The following is an 11,709-nucleotide window of genomic DNA, read 5'->3' on the forward strand; positions in this document are numbered from 1 at the left end:
CCTCTCCATGAGTCCAACATTTTCTGCCTCCTGCACACTTTCTCTCTTTGTCCTTGCCTCTTCCCTCAAATGGCATCCCTCCTTCTCACCCGCCTAACCCAACAAGCTCTCTCTCATGCACCATCTCACTCTCCCCTCCAGTGTGTAGCACCTTTCCTTTCCCTCCCTTTCTGCCAGGTTCAGCAGCACCTCTTCTCCCTTCCTTTTACCAGCCCCTGTCCAGCAGTACCCCTTCCCTCCTCCCCCTGTCCAGCATTACCCCTTCTCCCTTCCCTTCTCACCCCATGTCCAGCAGTACCCTCTTCTCCCTTCCCTCCTCTCCCCCCTGTCCAGCAGTACCACTTCTCCCTTCCCTCCTCCCCTGTCCAGCAATACCTCTTGTTTCTGTAACTTAGCGGTAGCTCACTGTGTACTTTTAACTTGGTCACACAGTTACCGCTAGCATTAGTTTAGCTTTAGCCATGGTTTCATCAGGCCAGCCTGCCTCATGCAGTTGTGTGACTAAATTAAAATCACACTGAGCTGCCGCTGCTAGTTTGGAGGTGAAAAGAAGAGGAGTCTCGGCAGCATAGCGCTGGCAGAAGGAAGGAAGTCAGCTGACGCCAGCACCGGCAGCAGAAGGCAGGAAGAGAAAGCAAATGTTTCACATCCATGGAGAAGGCAGGAAGTCAACTGACACTGGCACCGGCGATCAGGGCAGAAGGCAGGAAGTCAGCTGATGTTGGCACCGGTGATTGGAGGCAGAAGATGCTTCTGAGATCACGTACAGACTGGGGGCTGCAAAATAGTATCTGGAAGGCCGAGTTTGAGACTGCTGCCTTATAGTGTCCCCTTGCCATCTCCTCCACACAGTGATCAAATAACTTAGGTTCACCAGCACATGCTTGCGTGTTCCCCCTGTCCATTCTCCCTTCTTTTTACCTCCCGTGTCTACCACCACCCCTTCACTGCTCCCCTTATCCAGCAGCAGCCCTTCTCCTTTGTTTTACCTCCCCCCTGTCCATCAGCACCTCTTCCTGCTCCCCTTGTCCAGCAGTAGGCCTCCCTTCATTTCCCCCCCTGTCCATCAGCACCTCTTCCTGCTCCCCCTGTCCAACAGTAGGCCTCCCTTCATTCCCCCCCCGTCCATCAGCACCTCTTCCTGCTCTCCCTGTCCAGCAGTAGGCCTCCCTTCCTTTTTTTTTCCCCCCTGTCCATCAGCACCTCTTCCTGCTCCCCCTTTCCAGCAGTAGGCCTCCCTTTCCTCTCCCTGTCCATCAGCACCTTTGCCTGCTCCCCCTGTCCAGCAGTAGGCTTTCCTTCATTTTTAACCCCCTGTCCATCAGCACCTCTTCCTGCTCCCCCTGTCCACACGAGTTAGTACAGGCCCGGTCTCTGCCGTTCTCCCCGGAGTTTGTTCTTTACTCGGATAGAGAGTCCTTGCCACCCCCCCCCCCCCCCCTTCACTTCACGCGGGCCAGACTACGAACCCGGTGATTCCAGCAGCGTGTGCAGCAGTCTTCACACGCTGCTTCGGGTCCTTCTACTGCCCTGATTTACTCTGGCACTTCCCTGATGACATCATCAGAGACGCGGTAGAGCAAATCAGGGCAGTAGAAGGGCCCGAAGCAGCGTGTGAAGACTGCTGCACATGCTGCTTGAATCGCCAGGTTCGTAGTCGGGTCCACGGGAAGGGAAGGGGAGGGGGCGGCAAAGGACTCGGACTCCTCTGGTCTGTCGCGGAGGCCGGCCCGGCTCCATTTCTCGGTTCGTCCCGGAGAGGGGGGGAGGGCAGGAGGCGCTCTAAGTGTAAGGGAGCCGGGAGAGGAGCCAACGCCGCCGCTGTGAACTTTAAAATAAGGGAGCCAGAGCCAGCAAGACCGCACATCACGTTGCGGTCTGCGAGAGAGGGAGCGTTAGCCACGGACCTATGGATAACGGATCAGGGATCACAGATCACACAGGTATGAATGCGCATGCGCAGCTAGCGTTTTATTATATAGGATTCCCAGTATATAGTCTATAAGGATAAGGATCATTCATTTGACATAGTGCCCTTCTGTGACACAACCAAAACAGTTTACATTTATTAAATACAAATAACTGTGTCATTGGGTGAAAATATACCTGAAAGGATATTATATAATACTGATGTAATATAAAAGAATCATCTTTAGGACTCCTTATTTTATTGAGAATAAGATGATAAAATAAACTTGTAAAAGTGCATGGTTTATATCTTTGCAATCCTGATGAAATGAAATGTGCATAAAGTATAATGTAAGTTCATCAAATGTGAGGTCCAAGATAATAATCTTATAGCATTAAAATCAATAAAGAGAGAATGACAGTATTGGGAAAAAAATGCAAATAATTCCTGACAATTCCTAATATTTTGTTAGGCTTTTTTAACCTAAGAGAGAGGAATACGCCTCTTCCGGTTGAGTCAGCCAATCTCTTCCTTGCTGACAATGGGAAGTGGGGTCCGCAAATCGCAAGCTTTAATTCCTATACCAGAACTTGATGACGCCACGAACCCTACCACGTCGTATCCCGACGTTTCAACGGCCGGAGCCGCTGGGCAGGCGCAAAAGACGCCCTCGCGGCGATAGCGAGAGATGGAGGCGGGGCACGAGCACGCTAGGGCGCGCGAACCTGCACGCACCCGCGCTGATGCGGAAGACGCGACGCCAGCCTTTGACGGGGCGCATGCGCAGAACGTCTGGAGGGAGCATTTCCGCTTCCGGTGCCTAGGCCTCCTCCTTTTCCCTCCCATAGAAGAGGAAGGTGGAGGTGTTCGTTCCAGCGGCTAAGCGGTTTCTCAATCCGTTGCCATCCGCCGCTGGGGCCGCTCGCAGCACCGTGAAAGATGACGGAGCAGATGACCCTGAGAGGGACCCTGAAGGGCCACAACGGATGGGTGACCCAAATCGCCACCACGCCGCAGTTCCCAGATATGATCCTGTCTTCCTCCCGAGGTGAGCCCTTGCCCCCCTCCCCCCACCCCGTATGGCGCCTGAACTAATGGGAGGAGGCCACTCACTATGTGGGAGATGATACAATATTTGAAGAAACGGGACCAGAACGATTAGGGCTCTTAGTCTTTTTTTTTTTTTTTTCCTGCCTACACTCCCGTTTCGCATTGTATGCCGGGAGTTGTAGTTCCTGTTGCATGTTAAGTACAGTTGGCAACGTTGCTTTGCCAGCTGAGTTCTGCCTGGTGAACGGATGTTAGCCCAGTTCTGGGCCAGTCACCTAATCTTCCATGTTGTACTTGTATATATTGAAACCGCATGGAATATCTAACCACAAAAAGACAGTCTAAAAGTCCCATTCCCTTCATGGGGGGAGTAGACTGGCTTAAGGTGGTTGTAGATATGTTTTTTCTTTAATTTTCTAAACTGTTCTCCCAATGGAGTTCATAATGGTTTACATGAATTTATTCAGGTGCTCAAGCATTTTTCCCCGTCTGTCCCAGTGGGCTCCTAATCTATCTAATGTACCTGGGGCAATGGGGGGATTAAGTGACTTGCTGTGGGTCACATGGAGCGGCGTGGGTCTGAACCCACAACTCCGGGGTACTGAGGCTGTAGCTTTTAACCAGTGCACCACACTATGACCTTTTTGGGGGAGGGGGCATCGGACTTTATTGTCTCAGAACTGCTAGTTCCAGGAGGGAGGCTTTTTTGGCCAATCCTAAACGTTTATCCCAAAGCAGTATGGTATTTGTAGTTTTTAGTTCTACCTGTTGATATTAATGATATATAATGTCTCGGGGTGAGATGTGATTTGATTTGACATAGTTTCTCCTTCTGTGGAACAACCAAAACAGTTTACATTTGTTATATGCAAATAATTTCTGACAATTCTAACATTTTGTTAGTTTTTTTTTGACCTAAGAAAGAATATTCTTGGGAAGATAGTCAAGGATGTATTAAAGTAGTGCTGCCACAAAAAAAATATCATCTTAAATTATTGTTTACTTTTATTTACAATCAACATCCTAAAATCTCCCTGCTGGACTTGGATAACTTGGCAACTTCTCTCTCTAGTGCAGTAAGACTGTACTTGTCATTTGCAACACAGCACTTTAAGGAGTGGTGTTGAAGTGGTTAGAGCAACGGCTCAGCATCCTGAAGTTGTGGGTTCAAGTCTGTGCTTCTCCGTGTGACCCTGGGCATGTTGCTCAATCCTACATTGCCCCAGGGACAGATAGGGAAAATGCTTGAGTACCTGATTGTATACTGCTTAGATATCTTTGATAGGGAGTATATCAATACCTAAAATAAATAAATGCTTGGAGAAAACAAGCATTTTTTTAACATAGGGTGCACTAACGGTGATTCAGTCTGGCTCCTTGAACAGGATTAGGTCCACCGAACGGTGATTCAGTCTGTTTCCTTGGACAGGATCAGGTCCACCGAATTGCTCCAATCGGCTTAAAATTTGGGAAGAAGGGGCGCGTGGCATAAATGGTCTGGCAGGTATCTAATTGGGCTGTGTGAGGTCATTTTCATTAAGACAGCATTGAAAAACGGTAGAAAATCCACATGCATACATATCGAAATAGCTTTTGTCAGAGGTGATAGACACCAAGAACTGTAAACTCTAGGGACAGGGAATATGCCTGCATATAATAAAATGTAAACCACTTTGGGTGTGCCACAGAAAAGTTTGTATATCAGATCCCTGACCCCTTTAAAACAGTGTTGGGATCAGGGTTGCAAGACAAATTGGTGATATGGGAAGGGGAGGGGGGGTAAAGCCTGAAATTAACATACAAGGTTATCATTAGTGGGAGAAAGAGCGGTAAAGCCTAAATCTGGCACAAAGGATCATCAGTAGAAGAGTCCAGGCAAAGCTGGCCATCTAGCTATGGGTGTCGCAGCAAGTGGAAGAAAGATTTGATTTGGTAACATTCTAGCAGGAAGCTGTGAGTCCCATGTTTAAACTACATATCTGAGGGGGGGGGGGGGCAGGTAAAAAATAACCAACTTTGAAGAGAGAAATCCAACTGGCTGGACCTGGAGGTCTTTATTTGCTATTTCTGTTTCTCTGAACTTTGGATACCTTAGGCAGGTCTTTCAGTTTTATCATACCGAACGAGTGGCCAAATAGAGTAATGGGCTGAGAACCATGGAATCTAGACTTTGAATCCCACTACAGCTCCTTGTGATCTCAGGCGAGTCACTCCATTGCCTCGGGTACGGATGTAGATTGTTGGCTTCTCGGGGATAGGAAAAGACCTTGTGTACTGGAATATAACTCATCTTGAGCAGCAACTAAAAAAGGGCGTGCATTAAATCCAAAATCCCTTCTTTCCTTTTTCGTATAACTGTTTGGAACGGTCGCTGAATATCCAGAGCATGCAAATGAGATCAGTTATTTGGTGTACTTTTTTGCACTATTGAGGGATTTTTCCAGCAGGGGGGGAGGAAAAGAGTACTAAAGAGTTTTCTAGCCGAGGGGAGACAACCTTGGCAGCTGTTGCTATCTCTGCTTCTTTGCAGCAAGTGCAGAATTCCACATCGGGCAGAAATTCTGTAGGAATTCTGCTTGGTACCTGTGTGCAGAATTTCCCCAGCAATGGGCAAATTAATGGCTTCATTCTTGTTTAGCTAATAGAGCTTCTTTTTTGGCCAATCTTCCCAGGCTCGGTTAAGCTTTCATCTCTTTCTCTCTTCACAGATAAGAGTGTGATCATGTGGAAGCTGACCCGAGATGAGACCAACTACGGCATCCCCCAGCGTGCCCTGCGTGGTCATTCTCACTTTGTCAGTGACGTGGTCATCTCCTCAGACGGGCAGTTTGCTCTGTCAGGATCTTGGGATGGGACTCTGCGCCTCTGGGACCTTACAACGCAAGTACAGCGGGTGTGATTTCAGAGAGGGGGTAGGCTGCAGTGGTGGTGGGCCCTTCCCTGTGATGGTTATTCATTGTTCTGTGTTTGCATCCTCCTGACCATATAAGTTGCCCTATGATTAGAGTGACATAATGGTTCTTGACTTGCTATGGTGTGATGACAAGTCCTGCAATTATGATGGGCAACAAGAGGGAATCTGAAAGGAGTTTGTGGGGATGGAGGGATAGAGCAAAGTATTCAGTGTGCTGAGAATTAACCGCAATTTTTTCCCCATCCCATGCAGAGGTACCACAACTCGACGCTTTGTGGGCCACACCAAGGATGTCCTGAGCGTGGCTTTCTCTGCTGATAACCGACAGATTGTCTCTGGCTCCCGTGACAAAACCATTAAGCTCTGGAACACATTGGGTGTCTGCAAATATACAGTACAGGTGAGAGGACTCTCCAAAACATGGCAGGGAGAGGGGAGCTTGTGAACTTGTCCCACAAATGTATGTTATATGGGAGGGTCTGGCAGTGGAGGCTTTCAGCACACAGTGCTCACCTTCTCCTTCATCCTCTACTCCTAGGCCCTTGCCTTCACCCACATTTATTCAGCTTTCTGCTCTCGCCTCCCATTCTCCTCCATTTGCTGGTGAGGAGGTCTGTAAAAAAGGGGGGTGCCCGAGGTGTACATGATGCAGGGTAGCTGTGTGTGTAATCTCCACCAACGGTCTGAGCACTGATCCTTCTCCGAGGCCCTATGATTAGAGTAACACTTGTTGTCTCCTGATCCTTTGTGGTTTGAAGACAAGTCCTGCAATTATGATGGGTCAATGGGAAAATCAGTACTATGAAGACTAATATGCTCAGTATCCCCTTGGCTACTGGTTCTCAACGCAGTCCTTGAGGCATTCCCAGCCAGTTAGGTTTTTAGGATATACATAGTGAATTTGCATACTTGAGATTTCCCTTGTGTGCAGATCCTGCATTTTGACTGTATGTGGATATCATGAAACCCCAACTGGGGGGGGGGGGTGCCCTGAGGTCTGGATTGAGGATCACTGCCCTAGGGTCCTATACCTCCTAATTACTTATTGACCCCTATGTTTTTCTCTCCCTTTCTTTGCAGGAGGAGAGTCATTCCGAGTGGGTCTCCTGCGTCCGCTTCTCCCCCAACAGCAGCAACCCTATCATTGTCTCCTGTGGCTGGGACAAGATGGTCAAGGTAGGAGAGAAAGTGGGGAAGCTTATAGTCTTGAGCAGGTTCAGGAAACAAATCAAACTTGAGTGTTTTTTTAATTAAGCTATTTTATTTCTCATTGTGATGTACTTACTTGTTTAAGGGTTGATTTATAGATGTTTTTTAAAAAATTTGAACTCAAACGCAAGTTGCATGAGTTATTTTCCTGCCATGGAGAACTTAACATAGTCTAAATTGTACTTGGGATAGTGGAGGGTGGAATGATTCTCCAAGGTAACAGAGAGTCAGTGGGAAAAAGAATATTTTAACTCCATCTTGCTTAATTTCCAAACTCTTTAACTGCTAAACTGCTTCTTACTTTCTGGGGTGGGGGCTCTTTTCTTGCTTATTTTTCCTTTCCCTTCGTTTTGAGGTACTCTGTTTCCTGCATGTCATTAAAAATTGCAGAGACTAGGGGACACTATGAAGTTACAGGGTAATACTTTTTAAACCAATAGGAGGAAATACTTTTTCACTCAGAATAGTTAAGCTCTGGAACGCATTGCTAGAGATTGTGGTAAGAAGGGTTGGACAATTTCCTGGAGGAAAAGTCCATAGTCTGTTATTGAGAAAAACATGGGGGCAGCCACTGCTTGCCCTGGATCGGTAGCATGGAATATTGTTAATCCTTGGGTTTTGGCCAGGTACTAGGGACCTGGATTGGCCACCATGAGAACGGGCTACTGGGCTTGATGGACTATTGGTCTGATCCAGTAAGTCTATTCTTATGTGATCTTTTGGATTTGTCTGAAATCTTTGGGATGTTTCTAGCTTGTGTTAAAATAATAATAACTGGAAACTTGTTCTCTTAATAACCCTGCTTAGAGGGAGGATATTGTACAGTAGAGAGAATTCTGGGATTATGGAGGAAGAAGAGTTCAGATGAAGTATTTCACTTCCAGTTCTGTATGTTGATACCCTGTAAGTAGTGAAAGACGTGTATGGCTCGGTGCATGTCGTAAACTAAGGGTTGCATTTTCATGTGTATTCTCAGGTGTGGAACCTGGCCAACTGCAAGCTGAAAACCAATCACATCGGCCACACAGGCTTCCTGAACACAGTCACTGTGTCTCCTGATGGCTCTCTCTGTGCCTCTGGTGGCAAGGTAGGCATACGGTACCAATCCCATGCACACCTTGTGCAGCTCTGCTCTCGTGTGACATGAAATCCATGTCTGTCTTTTCTCAGGATGGTCAGGCGATGCTGTGGGACTTGAACGAGGGCAAACACTTATACACCCTGGACAGTGGGGACATCATCAACGCACTCTGCTTTAGCCCCAACCGCTACTGGCTATGTGCTGCCACCGGCCCCAGCATCAAGATCTGGGTGAGTTTCCTCTTGGAAGATCCCGGTACATCGGTACCACCACTGACGCCACTCCCAGTACTTCTACTGTTTTTAATATTTTCAAAAGCTTGAACAGGATCAGGAGTTTCCAGAGGGGTTACTTGTTTTGATTTGCCTCTCTGATGTTTGCAACTTCTATTACTTAGCAAACTGGGATTTCCCTGTGTTCTGTGACACCTGTAGGCAGCAACTGGGATGGGGGGGTGAAGGGAGGAACTGGCTGTCTCCCTCTCCTGTTGGTTTTTGCAATTTTTTTTTTGCCTGACATCCCCTCGCTATGATGAGACACTACAATGCCATCTGATCTATAAGCATGTAGAAACTCAGAGGCTGTTACTGAGCGAGGGGTATCTGTCTTTTCTTAGGCCCTTGTATCTAAAAACAGGATTTGCAATGTTAGATTAGATCCTAGTTTAATTTAGTGTGACATTCTGGATCCTCAATCTTCAGGTGAATCCTGTTTTATATAGCACACCCAATAATTTCACATGGGGAGGGGTTAATTCTCGGCACAGAAGTGAAGAACTTTCTCAAGGTCAGGAAGTGAGTGGCCAGCAGGGCACTAGTCTCTGAATTCTATATAAGGGACATGGGTGGGTCAAGGCCATTTCCAAAAATTATACATGATGATATAGAATATCTGCGTTTGCGGGCCTAACAGCCATCATTTGGAAGCATGTTCTGTGCAGAGAACCCTTACATATCATTTCAGTACCTATCCTTGGGCTCCATTTACAAAATCTAGCCTTAGGTGTATAAGTGTAACTGTATTCTGCTCATCACACACATCTCCCTCTCTTCCCAGGATCTGGAAGGCAAGATAATCGTGGATGAGCTGAAGCAGGAAGTGATCAGCACCAGCAGCAAAGCTGAGCCTCCCCAATGCACTTCACTGGCCTGGTCTGCTGATGGACAGGTACATAAATCCTTTGCCCTTCTCTCTTACCGGTGCTTTCACATCTTGACAACATTGCTTCTTTTACTTTTATCTCATTATATTATCTCATGATATTTCTGTTTTTCAGACACTCTTTGCTGGATACACTGATAATCTGATCCGTGTCTGGCAAGTCACCATTGGTACCCGATAATCTTTAGATGGCAAGAAGATTATGAAAGCTGTGTCTGTATTAAACACAATAAATGCTCGCTAACTCTTTTGGAGATATTTTGCCTCCTGTGATTCTGGCAGTGTGTTTGATCTCATTTTTCCGAGGAGTTGGGTAATCCTGTTTTTTTAAATGAGATGTCCTCAGTGGTGCCATTCAGGACAACTTCAGTTTTTTTATGCTGCTGGTTCCTTCTCAGTAGCTCTCACTTCCAGGACTCAGAGATGGGGGAGTTATTTCCACCCTGATATTGGGGGACAGTCCATGGATGCTCAGAGGCAACAAAGATTTGGGTTTGGGAAGTGCCTTAAGGCAGCGCTACCATATAATAGTGAAAACAGTTGGCTTAGCTGGGCTTAAAAAAGGTTTAGAATAATGGTTTATGAACCTATTTTTTTTTTTTATAAATCTTTATTCATTTTTATCTCGTACATCAAGTGAAGATACACATATTAAATCAATTTTTACAAAACACTTGAAATTACAATCATATAATCTTATGGAATAAGAATAAATACCCCCTCCCAATGATCAATACTTAATTGACAATATTATACATATATCCCATCCCTATCCAAGTATAAACTATTCATGTGCTTAAGATGTCTGATCACTAGAATAAGAAATCAATGGTCCCCATATTTTTTTTATGTTCAAATGATTTTTATTGTTCCAACAGAAAACAAACAATACAATCAGTAACTTATTCCAAGAAAGAACAATGCAACATCCCCCCCCCCCTTCCCAACCCTCCCCACCCCCGGAGTCCAATGCCATGTCAAAAACTGAGAGTCCGGAATCTTCCTAAATATTTAAGAGTCTACTACGGGCATGTGGAGTGAGATCCTGCCAGAAACATTCCCAGGTCTGGCAAAATCTATGACCCGGACCACGATCCAGGTCTCCCACCAGTCTCCGCTCAAGCGTTGCATGGATTATCATCAAGGATCTCCATTGAGCATAAGTCGGGGGAGTAGTACCCCATATTTTTTTAAAGTTATGAAAATTTCCTTGTTGTAACGCAATCAACTTTTCCATCTTATATATGTGGCAAACTGAATTCCACCAGAAGGTATAATTTAGCTTAGTATAATCTTTCCAATTTTGAGTAATATGTTGCATGGCGACCCCCATCAATATTAATAATAACTTATTATTATTTGCAGAAATCGGACTCTATTTTTAGGAAATTAAGATGTACTTGGGGAAAATTTGCTTCTTTATTTTTAGGATAAGCTGCATAAAATCTGTTTTACTCTGAGGATTTTGCTAATTACTTGCGAGATGGATTGGTCATTGTTGGAAACAGGATACTGGGCTTGACGGACCTTTTGGTCTGCAAAAACCTGAGGAAGCAGTACAGTTTAGGAGGTTGGAACTTTTGCATATGAAAGCGGATCAGGACTTAGGTGTGATTATATGTGATGACCAAAATGGTAGAAAAGGTGATGGCAAAAGCTAGAAGAAGAATTTGGCTGCATAGTGGGAGGAATGGTCAGTAGGAAAAATGAGATAAGACTGAGGCCTCCTTTAAATATTATGTACAATTCTAGAGACCACACCTAAAATAAAAAAAAATTTCTAATATATACTGTGGAAGAAAGGAGAGAAATGATAGAGATGCGTAAATCCTGTGTGGTGAGTCTTTCAATTGAAAGGAGACTGGGATGAGGGGGGGGGGCATATGATGACGATGAAAGGAGATAGGTTATTCTTGAGTCTTAAGAAATATTTATTCCTTTTAAGGGTATGTGGAGTTGTGGTGGAGACCAAAACGATCTGAATTCAGGAAAGTTTGGGACAAGTACATAGCATGTGAAAAGGAGAATGAATGGGCAGATTGGATAGGCCAGATGGCCCCCTAGATCGACGGAGGCAAAATTAGGCCTGACTCGGCATGTTAGTGAGGGAACATGGTTAATGCGGTTTGCTTACTATTCCTTGGATATTACAGCTGAGTTTTCACTTCCTGTGAAACAGTGAAGCTTCCTCAGCCAAAACAAACCAGACAGGAGTAATTTGATTACTCACCAGCGTCTGATCTAGGAGTTAACCACCCAAATAAAGGATATTATATTACACTAAAAAGACATATATCCCTTATCTACCTTCGTAAGTCAATTGCAGCTTAACAGATGAAAGAGCTAGTAAATTAACTTATAAACCTTGAGAAAAGCTGGAGATAA

At 45.5% G+C, this 11,709-nt stretch overlaps 1 protein-coding gene across 2 annotated transcripts; it reads left to right on the plus strand.

Annotated features, from left to right (window-relative positions):
• The first annotated feature begins 2,719 nt into the window (after positions 1–2,719).
• On the plus strand, positions 2,720–9,582 carry RACK1 (receptor for activated C kinase 1). 2 transcript variants are annotated; one of them, XM_033916467.1, is made up of 8 exons: positions 2,720–2,957; positions 5,668–5,852; positions 6,126–6,273; positions 6,954–7,049; positions 8,059–8,169; positions 8,253–8,393; positions 9,220–9,330; positions 9,440–9,582. In XM_033916467.1, the coding sequence occupies exons 2-8, from the start codon at positions 5,701–5,703 to the stop codon at positions 9,503–9,505; spliced, it is 825 nt and encodes a 274-aa protein (XP_033772358.1). In that variant the 5' UTR covers positions 2,720–2,957; positions 5,668–5,700; the 3' UTR covers positions 9,506–9,582. The 2 variants fall into 2 exon arrangements, with proteins under 2 accessions (XP_033772358.1, XP_033772357.1); XM_033916466.1 differs by having other exon boundaries at positions 5,668–5,839.
• Positions 9,583–11,709: the final 2,127 nt, after the last annotated feature.

This window comes from Geotrypetes seraphini, chromosome 12 (assembly GCF_902459505.1).
Source record: "Geotrypetes seraphini chromosome 12, aGeoSer1.1, whole genome shotgun sequence".
NCBI classification, from domain to species: Eukaryota; Metazoa; Chordata; class Amphibia; order Gymnophiona; family Dermophiidae; genus Geotrypetes; species Geotrypetes seraphini.